The sequence below is a fragment of the Berghia stephanieae genome, chromosome 2 (genome assembly GCF_034508935.2).
Source record: "Berghia stephanieae isolate SIO BIC M18660-M18661 chromosome 2, UCSD_Bste_1.3, whole genome shotgun sequence".
Taxonomy (NCBI): domain Eukaryota; kingdom Metazoa; phylum Mollusca; class Gastropoda; order Nudibranchia; family Aeolidiidae; genus Berghia; species Berghia stephanieae.
Genome location: NC_088361.1, coordinates 24,467,844 through 24,495,343, shown reverse-complemented (window position 1 = coordinate 24,495,343; position 27,500 = coordinate 24,467,844). Strand labels below are relative to the sequence as shown.

The 27,500-nt window shown below is 36.4% G+C and overlaps 1 protein-coding gene across 2 annotated transcripts in view; it reads right to left on the bottom strand.

Annotated features, from left to right (window-relative positions):
• LOC144964545 (protein madd-4-like) overlaps nucleotides 1-27,500 on the bottom strand; it is a 116,779-nt gene that overhangs the window by 17,580 nt on the left and 71,699 nt on the right. For both annotated transcript variants that reach the window (XM_078898964.1, XM_078898965.1), the window contains exons 3-10: nucleotides 20,194-20,364; nucleotides 19,118-19,351; nucleotides 13,750-13,903; nucleotides 9,919-10,048; nucleotides 5,046-5,247; nucleotides 3,209-3,347; nucleotides 2,076-2,108; nucleotides 613-715 (exon numbers count right to left, since the gene is read on the bottom strand). In XM_078898964.1, coding sequence (XP_078755090.1) covers nucleotides 613-715; nucleotides 2,076-2,108; nucleotides 3,209-3,347; nucleotides 5,046-5,247; nucleotides 9,919-10,048; nucleotides 13,750-13,903; nucleotides 19,118-19,351; nucleotides 20,194-20,364 — 1,166 coding nt within the window. The remainder of the gene's footprint in view (nucleotides 1-612; nucleotides 716-2,075; nucleotides 2,109-3,208; nucleotides 3,348-5,045; nucleotides 5,248-9,918; nucleotides 10,049-13,749; nucleotides 13,904-19,117; nucleotides 19,352-20,193; nucleotides 20,365-27,500) is intronic.

Here is a 27,500-nt window from a genome sequence, read left to right as displayed (position 1 = left end):
ATCAAATGTCTAAAATGGAAAGTGATGCTTTACACTATTACGTCCCAAGTCCTTGAAAAGGATCCGCTTTGTCTTGCACTACACCAAAGTCTGTTGATACACATCTTATACTCGTTTAACTTTAAAGTAAAACATGGCATTGACATAAAAGTAATTATTTATCGGTTGACTTTACGGAATGTGTCAATTCATTTGTCAAGATCACTGGATTTTTGTTTTTGTTTGTTTCTGTTCTTTTTTTTTTTTTTTTTTTTTTTTTTTGCTGTTGTTTTTGTTGTTGTTGTTGTTGTTGTTGTTGTTGTTGTTGTTGTTGTTGTTGTTGTTGTTGCTGATGAAAGGCTTGTATCCAAATCGTTGATCCTATTACATGATATCCTTAGTTACTTCATGATTAGTTTGCTTTCCTGACTCTAAAATGGCCTGTGGGTATGGCAACTGAAAAAAAAACTAATTAAAAAAAGAACAAATAATGAATGATTGCGTTTCATATAACAATGTACTTTTATTTGGATTTGGATGTTAATACGTGTTTAGGCCCTTAATGATTCAAGAGAGTTGCAGTCAGCGAGGAAACATATAAAGGGTTAACAAAATAGATAATATCCAGTTTACCTTGGTTTACTCATATCGTATTTCTCAACATCCTTTTCGTGAATGACAACAGTATCCATTATTGAGGTGGTGCTGCCACTACGCAACTCTTGATATGATCGAGCTACAGAAAAATGGGAATTTAAAAATAAATTAAATTAAATCAGCATTTATATGGCATAGTTCCAATAATAATATATCACGCTCAAACGCATCAACATTCTTCATTTATTCACTCAGCGGGTCACATTGGACAGATTTTCCATTTCTACAGTACAAGGCACATGTTATGCGTCTTTTTATCTGTACTACCACTATACATTCATTGTGGTCGTCTCATCCGAGTTACTACTATTATCATATCTTATTAATGGCTGACTATTGGAAAGTTATTATTATTATTATTATTATTATTATTATTATTATTATTATTATTATTATTATTATTATTATTATTATTATTATTATTACTATTATCATTAGACCTATAATTGCGTTCCGATGTCAGACTTGCATATATACACACCGACTGTATTCAATCATGTGCAAAAGACAAACTACAATAATAATATACATTTTGCATCACACATCAAACGGCACACGTTGATATGTAAAACGAATTCCATCACAATGATACAATTCTACATTTGTTTTATTTATCTCATCAAAGTTTCAAATGTAATATTATGTTAATCGTGAATAACTGTTTTGAAGCTATTTGTGATTCATGTTCAATCTAATAGCTACATGTCGGGTTGAAGAAGACTGTGAAAATTGTATTTAATGGGAAATGTTTTTTAAAGATTCCGCGCGTAATCTTTAGCTGCTGTTGCCCTGGCTTTCGACGATATGAAGGAATAGCTAATCCATCAAACAAACATCTGATTATAACAGGAATCATCCATGTTGTTCAATATGAGCGAATTGAAAGTTAATAATCGTGACAAAGGGGGAAAGATCTAAAGTGGACGTTTCGGGATTCCTCTTTGGCAACAAAACTCTAATCGTGTTTGCTGACATAGGGGAAATCTTAAACGACCCCATTAACCCTTACCAGCCAATTTCAGAATTTTCCCAAAAGATTCACACCCACCCAACACAAAAACAGACATTTCTTACTCAAACATAAAAGCAACATCACATTTTATACATTACTATTGTTCGACAATATGAGCTATAATTCAGAATGTCAAGTTTTTGTGGCTATAGCAAAATAAAAATGAAATCTGGATGAGAAAAGTGACGGTTGCATCGTAACAAATGTGACGATTTTCCAATAGGTGGTAAGGAGAGGATTAAAGCTTTCATTCCATTTGACTATTGTTATTTATTTCTTCGTATTTTGAGCAGCAACGTTTGAATAATAAATCATATAAATCTAAGGCATGTTTCAAATAGATTCAATTTCTAGCATCTGGTTAACACGATAAAAGACCAGTTTAAGCCGGTGGGTCACATTCAAACTGGTTGAAAATTCAACATACCATGTTCATCATGCTGTGCAATGTATCTTGGACCTTTGGAATGGAAAAAATATATAATAAGATGACAAACAATCATTATGACAATGATAGAGACAGTATTCATCAATAAAATATTACTACCGTTCACGGTCTGCTTACATTTCGATCACAAAAGTTTTAATTCATAACATATTAGAAGTCTATCCATTAGAATAACTCCTTTATTCTGTCGTGTTCTGAAAAAAAAAACACCTTTTAAAAATTCTTCAATTCTTCGTCTCTATATCGATTGATTAAAATGACCCTCATCTTGGCAAAACAAACTTCTCTCAAATCTGAAACTTCCTTGAAGATTTGAGGGTTGTGTTTTGTTTTATTTTTGGTTTGTTTTGTTTGTTTGTTTCATTTTGTTTGATTTTTGTTGTTGTTGTTGTTTTTTCTTTGGGGGGGGGGGGGGGTGGCTTTTTCTTTGACAAGATGAGGGTCATTTTAATCGGTCGTTCTTTGAGGGGCGAGGTTTCTGGCAAAATTTTTCTTTGAACAATTTTTTCAGAGTATTGAAGTTTATATTGACCTATACATGATTCAAATTGAAGCTTTTTTTGCAATTTTTCAGAGCCCCACAAGGCACACGAAAAGCGGACTTTGTTCTGGTAGATTGAAAGGGACAGCTGTAATGATCAGTTGCCACTCTTTGTCTAAGATTAACATAAATATTAACATTTATATAGCTGGCATATTTCCACTGATACATCTTCTCGATTTGGTTTAAAATGCTTTATAGAGGCGTAACGAGCCAATTTTCCATATCATTCAGAACAAGTCGCCTGCTAGGTGCCTTTTTATATTAACACTCTTGAAAAATGTGTCACTGCTGCAGAGACTCATTCATACATGAGTCTTGAGAACATTTTATCACAGGTTAATTATTCACTGCCGGATCGACTCATACAGGAAAACTGGATGGGAGAGAGAGAGAGAGAGAGAGAGAGAGAGAGAGAGAGAGAGAGAGAGAGAGAGAGAGAGAGAGATTATTTTCGGATTTCGAAAACAGTTGGATGAATCTTGCATCAAATGAGCTAAAGAGCCTCTAATTGTCCCTGTCTGGATTGTGTGTGTATAAAAGTAAGAGATAAAGCATGTCATATCCTCACCATCTTTGTCTCGACATGGAAAGATGGTTGTGCAATTTCTTCTTGTGACTGGCTTAGCGCTGAATTCGCAGAAAGTTTTTCCCTCATGTCGACACACAACCTCCCTTATTTGTTGTCCCCAACCACAGGTCGCACTGCACTGTATTGATAAAAAATGGAATTAGAAAATTAATGGTTCTACAAATGCATAAAAATATTTCCAAATAAGTTTTATGTCCTTAGAACTAAGTCAATAAGACAAATCCTTCACACCTTTAAGACCAAAGGGCCTATAGGCCTATTGTTTCAGATTTCAGTAACATTAATAATACAATTGCTAGATACCCTATGAATAGGGCACCGGTCTATCACAAATAACTCTCCTAGAAGATCTGACCAACTAATTTAGAAGGATAGAGGGGTCTGAAAAATTTCGACTACTTTGGTAGATTTGATTGTGTGGAGTGCCATCGGGATCCTTAACAAGACATGGCTACACACATCAATAAATCATAACACATAGACTAGTGTAAATTTCAATGATAATGGCTTCCTTTACTTTAAATCACAAACTAATTCATCAATCAGACTACTTTCCAGTTTAAAATCCTTTTGCGATATGGGTTGTACGGAGCATATTCTACATATAATTATATTCACCATGTTCAATGCGCTGGACAATGCTTAATTCATTTCCTCGGCCTCTGTGGTGTAATTGTAGTACGTCTGATCGGTAATCTCCAGTCGAGATCGGCTGATTTTTGGGATGGCTTTTTTCTTGTATTTTTCTTTCTTTCTTTGTCTGGCACCTTTCACAAACACTTGTCAGATCTTTATCTTACACCGATGCCTGCTCCATAATTTCTTAATTTGATATTTTCAAAAAGATAAAATGGAGCAACTTAAATGTCTTCGTTTTCGTCCTCGCGTGTTCAATGTAAGTGTTGTTGATGCTTGCGAGGGTTCACAGCGTAAAAATGCGTACCCTTGTGAAGAATAATGGAATTAAAAATTGTCCCAATTATCGGGAGCCTCTGTTGTGTAATGGTAGCACGTCTGATAGGTAATCAGAAGGTCTGAGGTTCGATCCCCAGTCGAGGTCGACTGACTTTTTGAGATGTTTTTTTTTCTTGTATTTTTCTTTCTTGCTTTGCCTGGCACCTTTCATACACAGTTGTTCAGTTCATTATCTTACACCGGTGCCCGCTCGTTAATTTCTTTATTTGATAAATCAGTCCCTTGTTTGACACTCTTTTGTATCAGCATAATACTCTTCAACAGTCGTATTGTCACTTCCTTCCTAATGACGCATGGTAACTTAGTAACACTGGCTCTAAACCATCGGAACAATGGCGGACGCCCGTATGAAATATTTCTCCGGTGAGCATAAAGGGTATCCAGAGGAAAAAAAACACATACATTTGATCATGTTTTGACTTTTACACATTCTGATCACAAGGCATATGAAAAGTTCTAGCCAGCATGAAAAATAAAAAGTAATGATTTTCTTTGTTTAGAATCAAGATGGCCGCCGTTGCAGGGCGGCGTGACATCAGACTATTGAATCGTATTGAGATATGCGTATCAGTTACTGACGATGACCTATATCTGGAATCATTAACACTTGCGTGCATTGGGGAAATATTTGTAAAGTGTCTTGCTCAAGGATGTAAGGTCAGTGGTTTGTGATCATTGTAATCCAACTAATTATTGAGCTCAATACTGCGTTGAATTTGTCACCATACACGATAATGTACCCTAAATATTCGATACCGTGTATTTTAATATAGTAAGGGCGTCACATAGATTCGTTTCTTCTTTAAATGGTTTTAAATTAATAAGTTTTTTAAAGACTTACCGGGGACCATTCACCAGCGTACCAGCGAGGACACATTTGTGTGTTACATGGACGGGTGGTGGAAGGTTTAGGAGATGAACAGAACCGGTCGTGGTGCCACTGTTGTCTGCCATCTCGTAGAGTGTCCATGCATCGCACGGCACGGGTTGTGAATCCTCCACCACAACTCTTGCTACAGGTTTGCCAAGGAAATATCTTCCACCTATTTTCAAGAAAAGAAAAAGAAGATGAAAATCGATTGGTGATGATGTCAACTTTGACAGTTTCTTGTATTTCTGCCAAGTGCTTTGTTAAGGAAATATCATCCACCTGTTCGATAGAAATTGAAAACGGATTGTAAACAATGTCCACATTGATTCTATTAATTATGCTCTTCAGTCAAATGATCACGGGTTATGGTTACAAACAACAGCATTTGTGGCCAACCGTCGCAATCTGATATCATGTCGGGCTGAAAATTGGATTTGAAGTTTGAGTTTTAACATTTAGTTAAATTAGACGTTTTGATTTGGAAACTGAATGTAGTTTTGTGGAACTGTGATTGATTAAATCTCATAATTTTGGTCCTATGTTGACTTAGAACTCATCATCTGGGGCGTCCCGATGTACTCGTAATTGACGCGGCGGGTTACATTATGTTGAACAGTTCACTGTTTGATTTGAACATCGGATAATCTGCATTTGCTTATTCATTATACCCATTTAGTTTTGGGGGTTTTTTTTAAAAGAGGAATTTAATCTTCGTATTATCTTCATTATCTTCGTATCTAGACGTCTATGTTTTAAATATAAACAAATGGATGTTGGTTATGTTTGTGGTCTAATTTTCATTGTCTCCTCAAGGAGTCAAGTTGGAGAGTAAGATAAGCCTGTACTAACTAGTACATTATCAAAACGAAAATATAATTCAATAAAAACCATAGCTGGAGCATTTCTTTTTGACTAAATAATAATAATAGCAGTAGTAGTAGTAGTAATAGTAGTAGTAGTAGTAGTAGTAGTAGTAGTAGTAGTAGTAGTAGTAGTAGTAGTAGTAGTAGTAGTAGTAGTAATAGTAGTAGTAGTAGTAGTAGTAGTAGTAGTAGTAGTAGTAGTAGTAATAGTAGTAGTAGTAGTAGTAGTAGTAGTAGTAGTAGTAGTAGTAGTAGTAGTAGTAGTAGTAGTAGCAGTAGCGTGTGGCTACACCTCCAAATTTATTTCATCAGCCAAGTTTTGGAAGTCTTCCTCTGCCGTAAAAATGGCTTCATATACGCCTGCAAGTCCCGTTACTGGACAGTAGAGGACGATGTGATTGCAAGTCTCTGGAGCTGTTTGACACTTCGGCGGGTATTACTTTGTAAATGAGAAATAGCAAATAAAATAGGTGCACTTGGATGACAACGTTTCAAATTCAAACTTTGATTTTCTCGTTGGAACATTTGAAGCTTGAGTATTCTATCGATTTTGCATATCCAGAAAGAGAGTAAAGTTACATTTAAGCTCCCATTTAAATTCTTTCCTCTTTTATCTAACTTAACCATTAAGGACTAGCATAGTTTTTTGCTCAATATTTCACTTACAATCTCCATAGATTGATTGATTTCGAAAGCACAGTCTAATAATGTTCTAGAACTTCGGTTTTACACTGAGAGCTGATTTGGTCACAATGGTCTCCGCATTAGCTAGAGCATGCCATAATCAATGGCCACGAATCAGGATTTCAGGTGTGAAAAACAAAGAATTTCATTGAATGATGCGCTATATTGTTATAATAAACGTATTTGATAATTTCACTTTCCACATACCAAATAGTCACCAGTTCCAAAGGTTTGTGGTGACAACTAAGGTAAGTAACTCCATATATTGCCCTCTTATTCTCCCAAATAATGAATAATGTCCGTTTGCTTGTTGTATAATGATGATGTTGATGATGATGATGATGATGATGATGATGATGATGATGATGATGATGATGATGATGATGATGATGATAATGATGATTGTCACTTTAACATGAACTTTTCTCAAAGGCAACCCCCAGTCCAATTGTGCATTTTGAAAGACAATCTAAAAATGCATCCGGCCGCATAAGAGAAAAACTTTTATCGAATCAACAAAGTTTGTTTCCAATCAAAGTTTCACATATGATAGCTCAGTTGGTGGATCGTTCGCTTCACACGAATAACGACCAAGATCAAGCGCTTTACAAGGGGTCCCTGGTCAACAGCAACATTTAACATGTAGGACGGAACATGCCGCCTGTTAGACGATATTACAATTTATCGGACACAGACAACACTGTTAACGGCCAGGTACTCATTTTACACCTGAGTGCGGTGAGAGAATGTGAGTAAAGAGTATTTTCCAAGGACTCAACTATGCGCCGAGCGAGGCTCGAACCCAGGACCTTCCGATCCGAAAGCGAGTGTCATACCACTAGACCACATAGCCGCACAATTTCTTTTGTTCGTTTCATGCTTGAGAGACCGGGATAAACTCCGGCTCCATGGGCCTAATGTCTCTGAAGGATTTCTCGTGTTATGCACCTATGTGGTCTTCGTCTCCAGCCCCGTTATGAGCGGCGCATAGTTAAGTCTTTGGAAAAGGCTCTTTACTCACATGCTCTCATCGTACTCAAGTGTCAAATGAGTTAACGATGTTGTCTTTGTCGGAAATAAGTTACAATATCGCCTAACAGGCTTTATGTCTCGTCCAACATGTGAAGTGTTTCTGTTGGCTAGGGACCTCTTGCAGAGCGCTTTGAGCACGTTTATTTGGTATTGCGCTTTATAAAACCTCAAGTTTAAAGTTTTAGTATGTCATCCCTATTCATTAATCTCAAACATAACAACTGAAACGTTACATTCATATCATTCCTTTGTAAATATTTAATGGCAACCGTCTTGCATACCATTATCTATTTTTGGATGATTGTGAATGTTAAGTTTGCATGTTATCTTCTCATATTGCGCCTATTCAGTAATGCATAAAGGATCCATTGTGTTGTGAAATATATCCACATAATATTGGTAACATTCCAAGCATTTCTTTATTGAATAACTTTATTGATAATTCATGATCAGAGCGCTTTCTTCTTTTTAAAAAAAATTGCTTTCATTATTTAACTTTTTCACGAATTTCAATGTAAAGTTCGCCTGTTATCTTATCATCTCGCCCTATGAAGTGTTTCAGATAGGTTTAACAACACAATGCCATGACGGTTTTTTTGACATTGTTATACACAACATTCTTGGCACTCCTTTATCAAGAATTGAATAGCATCAAATAACAACTTTTGCAATTTAATATCGTTTTCTTCAACATTGTATCGATATCTCAAAGAGCTGGAGTCCACCGGTTCAATGAATTGGCAACGTTAATCAAGTGTATCAAGTTAATGTGTGTGTTTTTAATTGGAACAAAGATGGGAAAGGGGGGGGGGGTCATTTGAGGTCAACTTAACACTCAGAGGTCAATTGTATATAGGATTTCAATATAACACAAATCACATTTCATCAGTACCCAAAGTATTTGTGTGTATATAAATATATACTGCACCGCACGAGAGATGTACATTTACATTGCATATTTCCACAGTTTCAACATTTTAAATGACTTTCACACTATTTATTCATTCCCCTCAGAAAGCTGTAATTTATGCATTAGGCGCTTGCAAAGAGGCCTTTTTAAACCTGCACAATAAATCCGTCAGTTGGCTATAGAAGGTACACAGCTACACCTGAGTTTCATATGGTCAAGCGCATTACCCAGGGACACAATGCCTGGCCCAGAGTCCTGGGATTATTGTCTCTCCCTGGTCACAGACAACAATCACAATCGTGTGACTCTTACATGACGAGAAACCAATCGGCTGAACCAACTGAAAAAAAAAAATATCTTTCGGTACTTACTATTATTTGTCCTCAAGCAACAAGGAATGTAATATCGATTTAGCGTCCGGGAAACAAAACATTTTTATATAGATTTTGGTAAGAAAACGTTGTTTTTTTTCGGAATGGAAAACTGAAATCTTCTAACACCTTTTTCTATTATTATAATGGCATAGGGTAAATCTACGCTCTCTGGTAAATCCTACCCCTGCCCCCCCCCCCCCAACATCACCTCCGCCTACCACGCCTCAACATCTCAAACTGCTGGTTTGAGCAAAGTAATACCAGACGAAATTTTAATCTTAAAGACAAGCAAGTGTAAAACGTAATTTATGATTAAGGAGGAGGAAGATAATGGTGGCTACGATGAGGAGAAAAGTAGACAGAGAAGGAGTAAGCGGGTGGGAAAAGAATAGAGGTACAGCAGCAGCAAGAGGAGGTGGAGGGGGAGGAGGAGGAAGAAGAAGAGGAGGAGAAGGAAAATGAGGAATGAATGAAATTAAGATCGGAAGTAGAAGGGAATGTAATAAAGGGAATGAACTATCGAATTTCATAAATGAAATTATTGAGAATTATAACGAAAAATCAGGAAGCACAGTTTGTAGGCTAACGGTGGTAAAACGGTACTTTTGCTTTGGTTGCGATGAAAGGACAAAAAATTCTGCAATGTTAAAACAACGTTTGTTCCTGCATCACCAATTAGAAGAAACGACCCTCTATATTCTTAATTAAATTTATAATTGGGCCAAGTTGGTCGCACTGCCAGTCAAAATAGCTTGGATCCTCGTCTCGAATCCGCTACACATTATTTAATTCACCTCCCCTTCCCCTTTTCTCTGCTTATCTTGAATTGAATTAGTAGCTAGGCCTTATTAAAATATAATTTGACATATTACAAGTTGTCTTGTTCAAATGGTAGCACGGAATTAATTAACCTCCTTGTCTCAGTTGGATCATATTAAATCATTGTGCCATTATATATGATTCTTGTTTAGTTTACTTACATTGGTGGACATTGTCGTCGAAAACAAGAACTCTGGCGTCCCTTAGGCTTTGGATTTAGAATACATCGGGTATCCGGCACTTGGTTCCCAGTTAAGCGGTCTCTGCACCGGTACTGGTAGGTTTGAATGCCTGTAGGATTTAGGGAGATTTAAATCAAGATTGCCAGATAAGTTTTTGCAAAAATGCTAGAAATTTTACATAATGTGAAAAATTTCACCTACCTACGTCGTATAATTTTGTTTAATTGTAAATTGAACTAAAACAAAGCTTTTTTTTTTTTTTGTCATCTTATAGTTTTAGAAAGTTTCTTCACCTGAAAAATAAATAACTTAGTTATTTTCGCGCTAACGCCCCATATAATCTTTGTATATATTTTGACTAAATGTTCAATATTATACCAGAATTGATTGGGAATATTAGACTCTATGTCCAAAAATGTCAAACTCTAAGTTGTATAAATGCGGCTAGTGGTATGACATCGTCGTGGATATGAGCGGCGCTTAGTTGAATCTTTGGAAGAGGCTCTTTACTCATATCTTCCTATCGTAGGTGTAAAATGGGTACCTGTCCATTAACAGCGTTGTCTCTGTCGGAAAAAAAACGTGTAATATCGCTTGGGCCCCCTTGTAAGCTAAAGCGCTTTGAGCAAATGAAATGGATATTGTTCTATAATAATGCTCATGTTTTAAATGCTCAGGTGAAATGTGATCAGTCGTCTCAAAACGGTATTATATCGGGATGGACAGTTGATTAACAAAGTAAATGTATCACTTAATCAGCAGAATGGGGGGTCAAAATAAAACTCGAGCTCATAAAGACTAGAGCATCTATATAGTGCAATATCCACTAAACGTGCCTAAAGCACTGTACAAGAGGCCCTTAGCCCACAGCAACGTTTAACATGTAGGACGAGACATGACGCCTGTTAGGCGATATTACAATTTTTGCGGACAGAGACAACGCTGTTAAAAGCCAGGTACTAATTTTACACTTGAGTCTGATGAAAGAATGTGAGTAAAGAGCCTTTTCCAAGGACTCAACTATGCGCCGCTCAGAGCGGATCTCGAACCCAGGACTCTCCGATCCGAAGGCAAGGGTCATACCACTAGACCACTAGCCGCAAAGAACAACGCGCTATGTTTCTTCTTTTAACTCTTAAAGGCATAGATTTCCAGTATATTCTACTGATCTTATACTCAATTTCCTTTATCTAGTTCCCTCCGACAAAATACTAGATTAGTGCAGTGTCTCAAAAATGCTTTTTAAAAAAATCGGATTTAGCGTGTAGAATATCTAACTGGCAGCTCTGGTTTAGAAAGGAATTCAATTACATTTTAGGCCTGTAGCCAACGTCTGAAAAGACGAAAGGCGGAAATTCAATTCAACAAATTCTTTGAATTGAAGGGACAGAAAATAAAAGTGTAACTATCAGAAGAAGATCAATGAAGATGTAAAAAACGTAAACAGATTCATTTTAAGCCTGGTTCTTCTGCTTGAATGGTTTGATTTGTTGAGGGTATATCTGCGTGATGGTGATTTTGATGGTGGTAATGATGATGATGATGATGATGATGATGATGATGATGATGATGATGATGATGATGATGATGATGATGATTGAGGTAGTGGTGTTGGTGACGATGAGAGTGGTGGTAGTGGTGATGATGATCATAATTATGATGGTGATGATGATGATGATGATGATGATGATGATGTCGACGATGATGGTGATGATGATGATGATGATGATGATGATGATGATGATGATGATTGAGGTAGTGGTGTTGGTGACGATGAGGGTGGTGGTAGTGGTGATGATGATCATAATTATGATGATGATGATGATGATGATGATGATGATGATGATGATGATGATGATGATGATGATGATGATGATGATGTCGACGATGATGGTGATGATGATGATGGTTGTGGTGGTGATGATGATGATGATGATGATGATGATGATGATGATGATGATGATGATGATGATGATGATGTTAACGATGAAGAAGAAGACGACGAAATCAGTAATGATGACTGAGGTGCCTTTGACATCGTCTTTCTTCCTTCTCTAACATAAACAAAACACTGCGTAGATACAACCAACCGTAAAGAAGACCCCCGCTAACCATAATACATGCCATTATTCTCTGTTATGGTTCTTATCTTCAATATGGTAAAAAATATGGTGACATTTAATTTATGATGTTTAACGACGATGATGATGATGATGATGATGATGATGATGATGATGATGATGATGATGATGATGATGATGATGTTAACGATGAAGAAGAAGACGACGAAATCAGTAATGATGACTGAGAACAAGGATTTGTTGTTGACCATATAGACATGGGCTATGTTCTGATACACGATGCAAATTAAAAAATTTTCAAAATATCAGTGGAACATTAATTAACCAAAATTATATGAGCCCGATAAGCAGCATAAAAACTTGAACTTTTTTTACAGTGCAATATCCACTAAAATGTGCTCACAACGCTTTACAGGGGATCCCAAGTCAACAGCAATACTTAATCTTTGGGAAGACAACACTCACCTATAAGGCACAATGACAAGTTGCCAGGCATCATTTTACAGTTGAGTCCTGTATATTTTTAATGTGGGTTTTACAGCGCTCTATGTCATTTGCAATTCTTCAATAGCCCAAGCCATTTGAACTTCAGTTTGATTTCATTGTGCAAGTAACCCGTTAGACGTCATTTTGTAACAAGAAGACAATATCACAAAAGCTCAGTACTCTTTTACGCATGTGTCGAGTGGGGTAATGTGTGTAGTAACCGGCTTTATAAAAGGGCGCAATAATATATTGGGCGACAGTTTTAGAATTCTTGTCACCAAGCAGTTCCATGATCACGATCTGCATTGCGTGACTTTGTAACAATCAATATGATACAACAAGCCGATGGGCTTAGCTTTTGATGCTACTATTACAACTGTTTTAAAAAAATGAGCTTTTATATAGCGCAATATCCACTAAATGTGCTCAAAGCGCTTTACAAGGTGTCCCTGGTCAACAGCAACATTTAACATGTAGGACGGGACATGACGCCTGTTAGGCGATATTACCTTTTTTCGGACAGAGACAACGCTGTTAACGTCCAGGTACTTATTTTACACCTGAGTACGGTGAGAGAATGTGAGTAAAAAGCCTTTGTACAAGGACTCAACTATGCGCCGAGCGCGAGGCTCGAACCCAGGACCTTCCGATCCGAAAGCGAGTGCCATACCATTAGACCACATAGCCGCACTGACACAACGGCCATAGAATGTGAAGACATATTTATTTCATTTCGCCCAGAAAACTTTTACTTCCAATATCGATCGATTAAAATGACTCTCGTCTTATCAAAAAGTATCAACTTAAACCCGAGACTCCTTTGAAGTGATCTTTTAATTTCCTTTGTAATAATAATAATAATAATAATAATAATAAATAAATAAAATTGTATTCATGCCATAGGGGAAATTTGTCTCTGGGGGTCTATTCCAAGGGAAGACTGGAATAACCCAGGCGTTAGCAAGAGCGAGATGACATGCTCAAGGCCACACAGCGCAGCGGCAGGTGATCGAACTCGGTACCTTTCAGGTACGGAGCAAAGACCGTACCGCTGAGCCATGCTGCCCTAGATTCAAGTTAAAGAGTTTTTAGAATCAACTGATTATGATTATTGAAGGAAAACTTTCCTAGTCAAATTGGAAATAAAATTATTCAGAGCACAGCGGAGTTTGTCAGCTCCACTGCTATAAGAGGTACTAGGAGACTAGGAGGACAGGATTCAATCACATAATTGCAATCTTACCAGCTCCACAAGAAGACGAACAAGGTGACAATCCAATTTCCACCCAGTGGTAACGTCCCTTGGTTCCATTATTCAGGCACGAGTTATTTCCCCCACACACTCCGCACAGGTCAAAGGTTACAGAGGAATCCAATCGATGGTCACATCCGACTGTCTGAAAATTTAATTACATTGAATGGTTTCATACGATGGACAATAACACCCTGATGAACCTACGGGCACCGTCAACCTTTCAATATGTACTGAAACTGACAACTTTACGTAGGTTTGTGCTGCGTGTCCAGATAAGTAAACTCTCGATTATAGACTAGTTCCATCATGGTTACATATCAATAAATCGTTTTATATCATATCATATATCATAAAAATGTATTCACCCCAAGGAGAATTTTGTCTTTAGGGTTTATCCAAAGGAGAGAATAGGAATAACCCAGCCGCAGTGCAGCGCTGCAAAGTATGATGGGGCCTGGCAAAAAAGCGGGGCGGAGAGTCGAACTAGGTACCATCTGAGTACGAAGCAAAGATCACACTGCTGTGCCACTCTACCCCTATCATACCATATCATATCATATCATTTTCATATCATATCATATCATATCAAATCATATCACACCAGACCATATCATATCATATCATATCATATCATATCATATCATATCATATCATATCATATCATATCCTATCATATCATATCATATCATATCATATTAAACCATATCATATCCTGACATTGTCATTGTTTATGGTTTATAGATTTATAAATTATTTTTATTTTATCTCAAATTGTTACCTTAAATTCTAATATTTCGCTTTAGTCTTCAATGAAGCAGTTTTGACATAGAGAGATCTGATATAAGTTTAAAACAGATTAGTATTGTAATAAGAGAGTAAGTCATAATTTATTTACAATATGTTGACAACAGTAAAGTAAACTTTAGATTCATCTTACATGAAGAAATGATTCAGTGATGTATATGTTCTACAAGATAACCAAAAGGAAAACATAAATTTATTTTATCATCAAATTATTGTTGTATATATCGTATTGAAAACGTCAAACAATGGCAACCGTTTGTAATGCAATTAAATAAAAGTCTTTATAGTTATTGCAAAACCTACAAGGTATTTGAACAGTATCGTTATGTTACGAGCGCATCCAAAACCATTTTATCCAATGACAAGGGAATTCGAGTCTGATAATAAAATAGCGTTAGTAACCTAATGCCACTATAGTTATTGTAACATTGACGTTCTCGGGTATCGTCCACCGTCTTATGTATGTATGCATGTATGTATGTATGTATGTATGTATGTATGTATGTATGTATGTATGTATGTATGTATGTATGTATGTATGTATGTATGTATGTATGTATGTATGCATGCATGTATGTATGTATCTATGTATGTATGTATGTATGTATGTATGTATTTATGTATGTATGTATGTATGTACGTACTGGTGATTTCCTAGACTTTGGCATAAACATTGTTAATTGATGAACGACCTAGCATGATATAATAAAATGTTAAGAGATGATGACTTGAGTTCATAATCCATACTATCAAATCCATTAAACACGGGACCGACTGAACTGGTCCTTTTGCTTTTGAGTCGACTAGTCTACCAGTTGATCGAACAGAATCTTCAACGAGTAGCAGTTTATAACATGAGTACATAATATTGTTTCAACAACCATTTGAACATAGAGCCAGGGATGTCACTGTGAACAGTTGTCAAAGGCGACCAAATTAAGGCCTAGGTAGCTCAATCTATACAAACATACCGCCCCTTCCCCAGACACTGGTCATGAACGCACCATGCACGCACTTGACCAATGATAGGTCTAGAAAATGCAAGAAAAGAACATAATGTGTCGAATGAAAAAAAGTAAATTATATTCTGAAAAAGATTTTGTGTCGGAACATGAATGTAACTCGCATGAAATGCATCTGAAAATGGCACAGTTGGTAAAGGACTAGCATCACAAGCAAAGGGATAGGTTTCGATATCATGTGCAGTCTGGATTTTTGTATGACTTTCCTGTCCACCCAGCAGAGACTTTTGGAGAGTTGGGCCTCTTAGATCTGGTTGAAAGTACTTTGCGCAAGACTAGCGTCCTATCAAAAAGGTAGCAAGCAAACCGGGGTAAATGCGGCTTCGTAAGGCCTGAAGGACACTTGAAACCAAACTCTTACATATTAAATGGACAAAATTTATATTTGTGGGCACTTCTGTGCGGAATGGGAACATTTTGTCTTTTACACGTTTGGCTGATTAAAAAAAAAGTTTGTGTTTGTTTCTCATGAATATTATGTTGTATTTATGCTATGCTCTCTATCTCTCAAGAGAGAGAGAGAGAGAGAGAGAGAGAGAGAGAGAGAGAGAGAGAGAGAGAGAGAGAGAGAGAGAAAAGAAATGTGGATAGATAGATAGTTAGACAGCTAAATAGAATTTATATAGACAGATATATAGATGGATGGATGGATGGATAGATCGATAGAGCTAAAGAATATTAGAGGATAAGAGAGAAAAAAGAGAACGATAAATAGGTAAGTAGATGGAATATTGACTGAGTGGGGAATATATAGGTATGGATATGTATGTATGTGTGTTTGTGTGTGTGTGTGTGTGTGAGAGAGAGAGAGAGAGATAGATAGAGAGAGAGAGAGAGAGAGAGAGAGAGAGAGAGAGAGAGAGAGGGGGGGAGAGGTGGAGCGACGGTGCGGGGTAGGGAGTTGTGAGTGAGTGAATGATAATAAGTGAGAAAATGAGAGAGAGAGAGAGAGAGAGAGAGAGAGATAGAGAGAGAGAGACAGAGAGAGAGACAGAGACAGACAGACTGAGAGAAGGAGTAGGAGGAGAAGGAGGAGGTGGTGGAGGAGAGAGAGAGCGAAGGAGAGAGAGAGAGAGAGACAGAGAGAGAGAGAGAGAGAGAGAGAGAGAGAGAGATGGAGAGAGAGAGGTGGAATTAGTGTCAGTTGGTTTGGGGATTTCAAGTTGACACAATAAACAATAATTTGGGAGAGGAGCGGATGTCGTGAAAATAAAGTGAGCGTCTCTAGTATAACTTGATTATTCCTGGAACACATCTTCACTCCGGTATGAAATAAACCAGATGTTTCAGACAATATCCCTTTTATCAGATGTGAGGGTAAGGGTGGGATTGGAGGGATCGGAATCAATTTAATTTGGCAATTTTATTTATTAAACCATAATACAATTCCCTGTCTCCACCTTCGACAGAAAAAAAATATAGGAAGTTATTTGTTTGTAATATATAATTAATTGTAATGACAAGGGAACTATATTTAGAATCCCCCCCCCCCACCCACACACCTTCATCTATTGTATTTTTTTTTAAATAGGGTTGGTGATCAACATTGTTCCGAATAGCCAATTAAAATTTTTATAATCGAGCACAGAATACTGGAAAATCTAAAAATTATAAAACTATTATTTACAGACATACCAGTAACTTTCAAACTGTCTTTTTATTTCAGGCTAATTCTATTACCCGTTGAATGATATTAATACAAAGAAAATCTACTATGTCATAATACTCAGTCCTTTTTGACGTTTGACTTTCATTGCGATAATTTATTCTACGCACGACTTCCACAACAAAAGTTGATGACGTATCTTAAAATTCTCTTGATACTATCAAGTAACAATAATCTCATCCGCAACAACAACAAAATTGATGACGTAAATTTAAATATCTCTTGATATAATAGGGTTAGGGATCAACCTTGTTCAGTAAAGCCAGTGTTAAATTTTTATCATCGAGCACAGAATTACCGACTCATCTAAAATACAATACAGTAATATAATAAGCATAATATATGACCGCCTGTTCCTAACAGCCATTATTTCTCTGTAAATATTGCGGGTTCTCCACGAGTATATACAGAAAATAAAATAAAATCAAGTTTCTGAGGTCCACGATTTCATTACACTCATTGCGAATTGCAACGTGAGATTTCATACAGAATAAATCGCCTGATAAATCTCCGTTCTGTTCGGATAATCTTGATTTACAAGGGACTGCATTTTGAAGGACACCCATTGAAATCATAGGTGATTAATCTTGCGAGGTCTCAGGTTTGAAAGAGGAGGGTCATTTAAATATATCGATATTAGGACGAATTTTCAGGCCAAATTTTTAAATACGTGTTTTTCCAGAGTATGGCAGTTAACTAGTTAAATTGCCTTATCAAAAGACACGCGGAAGTCTATTTTTGGTTCAGCAGTTGAAAGTTGTATGTAGATCTAAGTACTTGATGACAGTTTACATAATTAGATTTTCCCCAAATTAAAGAGACGTTTTTCTCGTCAAAAAACCCACAGATTAAAGGTGTCAAATGTCATGTTTTCTTTGTACATTCAACAAAGGAATTTTAATAAAAATCCAACGTTTGTTTACACATGCGGACTCATTAAATATACAGCACCTTCATCTCGCGTGAACTGAATAAACTTGAGTTCATAAAGGAATCAAGGAGTCTTGATAGCATAATTGGTGGAGCACTCGTTTCACATGCAAAGGAACGGAGATCGATCCGGGATGAAATCGAGATTTTATTTTTTCTGACCTCTCTGCCCACCCAGCAGTGATTGGGTATCTGGTTCTGTTAGATCTGGCGGGAAGTATTTTGGGATAGACTAGCGTAATATCCAAAGGGTAGAAACAATTTGCTATTGTTTCGTTTCACGCCATAGAAACCGGAATAAACTCCAGCCCCATGAACCTAATGGCTCTTAAGTACTTAACAACATGAGCCACAGAATTGTGAAAAAATCAGCTTCACATTTCTGATTATTTTAACTTTAATTTCAACTTTAAGCGTCTTCTCCACCTCGACATTATAATACCAGATTGACACATCGGGTCACAATTATTTGTTTTGGTTTATTTATCTTCTAACTAACTCGGCGTTAGGCGGCGTCCGTGACTAGAATACCGCCGTACACTAGAAAACACGTTTTAAACATTTTGGCGAGAAAAATTGTCTTCGGCATGAATAAATCGACTCACGGTTCTTGTCTGAACATATACCCCCCACCCCTCCAAAAAAACCCCACAAAAAAACAAGAACAAAAACTTAACTACCCCCCCCCCCCCCCCAAAAAAAAAAAAAAAATTATAGCTAAAAAACGGAGATCGGTTGGTCATTGAATGCAGTTCAGCCAATGGCTTACCAAATAAAAAGGCTATGCTAGAAATAGATCACACAAAAAAAACAAAAACAACATAAAAACAAAAACAAACAAACAAAACCAAGGTTAATAAAAGCAAATGGATGAAAAAGAAATACAACACCAATACATGACTAAACATAAATGTCTATGGTCATAAATTCTTACCCAGCATTTGCCGCTGATGCACATATCGTGAGAGTTGTATCTACAACGAGTTCCGTCTAGCACCTTGGGCGCCAGTCGGACCACGGTTCGACTCCCTTTGGGAATGCAGTACAGAGTACATGGGTTCTTCCTATCTGTGTATGGTAGCCAAGTGTAGAACTTCCCACCGTATGTCGCGTTATTGTAGGCGGCACATTGCTGAGCCCTGAAGTCGATGGAATCAGGTTGGCATGGCTGCAGAATGAAAGAAACTAAAATTGATGGCTACTGACGAGTTGAGCAAATTTTTACCGGGTATGTGCGGCTAAGTGGTCTTGTGATATGACACACGCTTTCGGATCGGAAGGTCCTGGGTTCGAGCCTCGCTCGGCGCATAGTTGAGTCCTTGGAAAAGACTCTTTACTCACATTCTCTCACCGTACGCACTCGGGTGAAAAAGAGTACCTGGTCGTCAACAGCGTTGTCTCTGGAAAAAATGTAATATCGCCTAACAGGCGTTATATCTCGTTCTAATTGTTACGTGTTGATGTTGGTCAGGGGACCCTTTGAAAAGCGCTTTGAGCACATTTAGTGGATATTGCGCTATAAAAAAAAAGCTCTAGTTATTTTTTTTAGTTGAGTATGAACATCGCGCATTCTCGCGCATTCCACCACAGTCAATTATTTTTAAAATGCGGCATTTATTCACGACACGTGCAATGTTTGTGTCCAATGATTCCCACCTCATAATATTATAAGATCGTCCATTAAGAGTCCTCCTTTCATATAGTACACATTGTCCCTTAAGAGACTTTCATTGGTCCATCTCATTCAGTACAAACCATCCGTCAAGCAGCTTTTTTTACATGTGCTCTTACAATTAAAAATTAATTCCTATAACAAAGCACCTATTTCCACGTGAGTTTCTAAGTGGATTACAGAGTTTTAAATATTTTGTTGATAGTCAAATTAGCAGACACAACAAATTTTCACTAATCCTCTCTTTAGCCATTTCTAAAATTTCTAAAAATACACGGTTCAAACCCATGTAAAGGAGACGTTTTCGGTACGAGTTTACACAATTTAAATGGTCTTACCTCAATATTGCAAGTGCTGTATCGAAATCTCTCCCCCTCACAACCAGATTGGTATTTGTAGCTTCTGATACACTTACGATCCTGATAGGTGGCACCACCATCGCATGTTCTAGAACATTCACTCCATTTGGACCATCTGCCCCATTTGTCACATGTCACCAGATCTATTGTCTGTTGAAATAAAATAAACATTGACGTTTATAGAAATGAGGATTTTTTATAGTATGAGATACTTGAGCGGCTTATGGTCATGTGATATGACACTCGGGTTGCGACTTGCAAGTCCCGGGATCAAATCCCGCGACAATAGAGGACGCAAATTTGAGTCGTTGTAAAAAGTTCTTCGTTAACATTGTTCTCAACATACTCAGTTCTAAAATGTAAAAGTATCAGAACAACATTGTCTCGAAAAAAATGTAATAGTGCTTTTGTGTCTGGTCCTACGTGTTGAGAATTGCTATTAGCTGGTGAGCACTTTAAAAGCGCGCTGAGAACATGTAATGGATGTTGCGCTATACAAGACCGGGTTTTTACGATTAGTCAAGCAGATGTTGTAATTAAACATAAGTAATATATCATAGGCAGGATCAGGAGGAAGTATAAGATATAAAATGAGACAAGATGGCAAAATGGATAAAGCTTTGTACTCGTCTCCCAACTTCCAATTTAAACATCAAGTTTTTTTGCTACTCCCTTTCAACTAATTTTAAAGTTATCTGCCATGTTTTGTCATAATAACAAACCACTTTTTTCAGGGTAGATTCTCTGGCTTAAAATATTGTGCCCAGTTCAGATCCGTCTTAATCGGTCTATATTCAAAGTAAAACACTTCTGACCAAAATGAAAAACATATGTTTTGTCAAATTACCGCAGATTTTGGCCACCCTTCAAGATGTATTGCTCTGTTAAATAAAGTAAAAGTTATACTGAAATAAACGTTATATAAGCACCGTGACACATGTCATAAGGGACGAACGATTATATTAAAGAACTGTTATCAAAGTCCGCGTCCATTTTTGTAAAACTGAGTATGCAAACAAGATACTCGTCCATACCTGGATCAACGGACTGACGGGTTAGAATAAGAATAGTTTGTTACTTTTGCCCTCACTGATCTAACACATTTCCCCATTTTAGTTAGAAAGTTTTAACTCCAGAATATCGACCAATTAGGATAACACTAGACTTGTAAAAAATCATCCTCCAAACCTGAGACTGATTTGCAAGGAAGCTTCCGAATCGAGTCCTTTAAAATATTTTATGAGTCGGGGGTCGTCTTAATCCATCTTTTTCTGAAGCAAATGTTTTCTGTCCAAAATATAAATGACGTGTTTTGTCGGACAACGAGAGGCTTTTCCAAATACTCTTATCTATTCTGTCCCTAGCATGTTTAATGTTTACATTGCTCATTTTGACACCCACTTAACCTATAATTTGTAAAAACATTTGGACAAATGCGTCCGCTATAGATGCTGTGCGCTTGGATAAGAAACTTACAACATTGCCATCCGGAAGTATAACAAATCAACACACAAAATTATGTGTAACCTTGAACTTGCATAGCCTGGTTAATACCGTTAAGTGAGAATTACTTATAAACATGGGTGACAAAAACAATAACAAAGACCTGAGTAGCGTTAACTTTCGATAGATATAATGAAGTTGACGTCACTCGGCACTTCGTCATTGTTGTTGGGTTTTTTTGCCATCCACGTTTATGAGTAATTCTCACTAAACTGTATTGAGCAGACTATAAACGTTCAAGGTTACACATAGTTTTGTGTGTTGGTCCATTATACTTCCGGGTGGTAATGTTGTGAGCTTCTTAGCCAAGCGCATACTATCTATACGGCCAAGCTCTGACATAACTCATCTCTCCAGACTATTGGCCAGAAAAACTTCAAATATCAGTCGTTTTATTCAGATTGCCTTCATTTCATAAAATTGAGATTTCCAGCGAGTTTTATATATATATCAGAAGAGTTGATGTGGTAAAGGTTATCTTAATTCATTCATATTTGAAGTTAACATTTTTTGGCCAGTATGAAAACTGTTATTTAGTAGTGTAGAGGTAAAAATCTACGCCTCCGTATTCCTTTAGCTTTAATAATCAATCCTTTTATTGACGTAATTGTTGTTGTTGTTGCTGCTGTTGTTGATGTTGATGTTGTTGCTTTTGTCGATTTTGTTGGTGATGCTGTTGTTTTTTGTTTTTTTTTTTGTTTTTTTTTGTTGTTTTTTTTTGTTGGTTTGCGGTTATTACTTTTGAATTAGAGATCTAAGCCTGAACCAATCCCTAACATTGTAATTTTAGCTTTGATGGAAATTTACGTGCAATAATCCTGTTCAAAGCATAGCAAGCGAGATTTTACAGCTCATTTTACGTTATAAGTTTAAAGGCAATACTCTCTCTTTTTTTCTTTGTTTTTTTTTTCTTTCAGGAATATGCCAATAAAATTACACGAAAATATATTTGGTTTGAAAGTACACGGTAGCTTAAGTTATTTAAGATAAATAACCAATCCCTTTCAGAATCATGAATTATTTCAGACTTAACGAGAGAGAGAGAGAGAGAGAGAGAGAGAGAGAGAGAGAGAGAGAGAGAGAGAGAGAGAGGGAATGAGTTGTTTTAAAAGCCGTTTCAGCACTCAGTTCACCTGAATCAAATAAAGAGTAACGAAGTTATTCGTCTGCATCAATACAACTACGAGCATAATGATCATATAATAGTGTCACAATTTAGACTGGTTTAAGAATTACCATTTGTTGCTTGTACTATTCACAAAATAGTCTTAGCCTGAAGCAATCTTTATTTGTCTCCCGTCATTGATTGGAGAGTCTTTTACTTAGTTGACGACTTTGATGATCGCGGGCCTTAGGGTCAGTCTAGCCTTTTTATTTCTCTCTTTATTTTTCTTCCACGCGCAATCTGCCAGTTCAATAACTTGTCACGTTGTCTTCAATTCACATTGGTTTGGTTCAATCTGTGAAATCAATTTCTAAAGAGACACAAACAACTTACGCTCTCCCTAATCTTTTCGGTGATTCAAAAAGTACAACGCGATCCACGCCCGCATAATAAATAACAAATCAATACAAAAGTATGGAAATGAGGGGGAAATCAGGACGCCTCTTTCCCTATTGATTCAATTTGATGATTACTTTTGACCGAGGTTCTCTCACCCTTTCATTTGTCATTTGAAAGATTTAATGAAGGGAAGTTGGCATAGGTAGTGAAGTATCTTTATATCTTTTAGTTGTCGGTTTGCTTCCTTGCTTATTTTTCAGATATTTAATGGTATTATACTTTAAGGTCATAATGATAATGACTACACAATACACATGAAGCTGCAACTAGTTTTGGATTGGATTGGATTGGATATTATCTATTCATTTAACATTTACTTACTTTGATAATGGAAATGTTGGCTCGATGTTGCGGATATTTTCATTGTACTTTGACCTTTTCTCCATTTTGTTAAATTTCTTTGTTTTATGTTTTATTTTGTATTTGCTATTTTTTCTTATATATTAATCACCGTATTTTCAGACTTTGAGAGCTCTTCAGCATTCAGACAAGGAAGCTAATGGAATATGAAAGAATAATAGGTCTAAAATATGCGAAGGCTTATATCGAATGATAAGTAAGGCAAGAAGATACGTTTTTTAAAAAAAGGAGATTCCAAAAGTAATCTATTGAGTTTAATCCAAAAATTCCACAGACACAACAAGGAGATTCCTTGCTAAATGGACACACCCATATTATGTACATTAAAAGTGGGGGTTTTCCACAGAGGTAGGCCTAAATTCTCCTTGTTGGCGAAGGATCCATATCATTGCCTCGGACAAGAACAGGAACTTAGGTAGGGCAAGAGACAAGGAGAGAGAGAGAGAGAGAGAGAGAGAGAGAGAGAGAGAGAGAGAGAGATATTTCTTTCAGGTTCTTAAAGAAAAGCAAAGACCAGACTATGAAGAAAAATAAATTAAAACAAGAGAGAGAGCTCATTCAGTTTAAATTTTCGAACATTATTTCTGATACAGAAAAATAGTGTAAAGTTTTTAAAGAAATTATGTGGAACTGACTTTTACTTCGATTTTTTTTTAAATGATGATAAGAAATGAACTCTAACTTCTTGACATTTTGGGTTAGTCCGGAATCATACACCTGTGTTCCCTACTTTTGTTTCCATTATAAAGCACTTCAATGTCAATTACTTTTATGCAGTAAATGCACTGGATAACATTCGTTTTTTCTATATTAAAAATAATAGAAGAAACATGGCAAAGTGCATTAAGCAGAGTATATACATATAAATGCGTTCAATTAATGCTCCTATATATATATATATATATATATATATATATATATATATATATATATATATATAATATATATATATATATTATATACATATATATATATATATATATATATAAATCTATCTATCTATCTATCTATCGATCGATCTATCTATCTATCTATCTATCTATCTATCTATCTATCTATCTATCTATCTATCTATCTATCTCTACAAGTATCTATTTATTTCCAGCCAATCCAATTTGAGACTTCAATATCGACTTGATTTCTATGCAAGTAAATATTTCTTTTATATAGCACTAAACTTACCAATAGTTGTCATTTATATGTCCCGGACCTTTTGTACGTTTAAAACGATTCCTAGTGGATAACATATATTAATTTAAGCAACATCCCTGGACATAATACATATTTCCCGTAGTCTCCGACAGGACAAGAGAAATGTTCTTTACCGACAGATGTGCGTATACAGAACACAGATTCGAACTCTGGGTCAAACAACGTCGGATGCGTTGCCCCACAAATATTTGCGATCAGATTTGTTGTCAAACTTGGTGTCGAGATGGCTAAATTAATAAGCTGCATGAGAGTCCCAGGCTCTAGCCCTGCTTCCGGATATATTGGAATTCTGGGGATGATGAAAACTCATTTGATCACTTGGACAAGTTTGGTGTGCGGGGTGTTGTAAATTCATTCGATGGATAACGGTACTTGCAAATAGATACTGTCTTCAACTGACAAAATCAGCCGTCCATCTTTTTGCGAATCGCTTTTTTATCCGGAAGATAAAAAAGTTGTCGGTGTAAATGGGAGATCTGACACCTCGTAGACACAGTCTAGAGACAGCATCGTGGTTGTGAGTGCCGTCATTTATTCATAGTTCGTAAAATGCCTAAGCCACAACTTCTGAAAATCCATGGTTTGGAAAAGACTCTTTTATTGATTGTCATCCTGATAGTCTTGCCGACTTAAAATTCAGTTTTAAACAAAAAAAATATGACAAAACATCGCTTATAGATAGAACGAAATTGACGTCACTCAGCTCTTCGTTGTTTTTAGCCAACCATTCTTATGAGTAGTTGTCACGAAATAGTAAACACCAGACATAAACTTTTAAGGTTGCATTGGCGGATGTTATTAGTTTTTTAACTAAATGCATAGCGTCAATAAGTTTTTTATAATGGCTCGATATTTTACTCAGATTATTGACTGTTCCGATCTAATTTATTTTCTCAGGTTGTGATTTTTTGTTACTTTATTAGCAGGAATCCTACATTTTAAGTTTTTAAAAAATGACTGTATCAAATATAATATTGGGTTGAAATTAGGTTGAAAATTTATAACCCATCGTCTTAATTCGGTATTATGTCGGACTGGACCAAATTCCAAAACTGAATTTAAAAGGACAACGGTTACGATCGCAGAAGTTTATAGATTCAATTAGTTGTTTTTTTTTAATACATAAATTCATTCTCCTCAATTAGTGGTATTATATTTATTGTTTTAGCTTAAGCCTTCATGTGGCGCAATATTCAATAATCGCGCTTTACAAGGGGTTCCTAGCCAACATAGGACGAGACATGATGCCTGCTTGTTCGATATCACACAAAAAAGTTGTTAATAACCAGCTATCTATATCATATCTGAGTAACGGTAAGAGAATGCGAGTAACGAAACTTTTCCAAGGACTCAACTATACTCCGCTCAGAGCGATACTCGAACCCCGGACTCTCCTATCCAAAGGCCATATTATAGCTGCACAAATAATAAATATTAAATAGGATTTCATAGTTGAGACTTGAATGTCAAATTTTAATATATGGTTCATACCGACATGACGTCGGATTGGGACGGTGGGTCTCATTTCCATAACTTATCATCACAAAGGTGAAATATCGGTCGGATGACAATGAATCTAACCAAGTATTTGTGTCCATGGGTAAGGCACTTTCATACATTACACCATTAGACTCAGATATGAAAATGGGTCCAAAAATAGTAACATTTATTATAAAAGTGTTAGTACAACGACACTTATCAAGTGATTTGTAGAGTATGAAATAGAAATTTGGTTCAATATGGCTTGTGGGGGAGGCAAAAATAGTGGAGACGTGAAGAGCCTTGATCACTAATCCAAGGAAATGCCACGTAAAAAGGTTCATAATTCGCGTTTCTATTTATCTAGAATTTCTATCGGTTTCTTTACAAAATACTTACTTTCAATGAATATTTGTCATTTTGGTTCAATAGCGTAAAAAGACCCTGTCAAATGAACTCTATTCTCGCCGAAAGAGCAAGACGATGAAGAAGAAAACGGAAGGAAGTAAGGAAAGAAGAAGAAGCATGGTGCTGACATTCAAAAGTGTTTTCTCTCTCTCTCTCTCTCTCTCTCTCTCTCTCTCTCTCTCTCTCTCTCTCTCTCTCTCTCTCTCTCTCTCTCTCTCTCTCTCTCTCTCTCTCTCTCTCTTGTAACTCACATTCCAACCAAGCCGAATTCAGTGGAACAAGTATCTAGTACAATTGAAGTGATTACAATGATAAGAAGCCATGTTCTCCAGTTTTCAATTTTCATTTTAAATTGAGAGACTGCGTCGTGTAATTTTAGATTCCCTAAATTGGCCAATTTAAAGATAGTTTTTGTGAAGTGGTAGGGAGTGAGAAAAACTGATACATTTTTATCATACAATTTTGAAGAGGACAATTTTTTGTTTTCGTGAAAGGATAAACGTTTAACTCTTTGGATACGGTAATGATGTAAAACAGCAAAATAAAAAACAGTGTATTATAATACAGTAACTTCTTAAAAAGCTTAACTATAAAATATATCCAAAAAATCGAAATGATAAGTTAAAAACCTTGTTATAATATTATATACTGTCGGATCTAGTTATCGAACCTTGGACCTTCTGTTTTGTAACTAAGAATTATTTGCATTAAGTTATTTATTTATCGGCAAGACCGAGTCTCTCTCAAACTTGAATAGGTC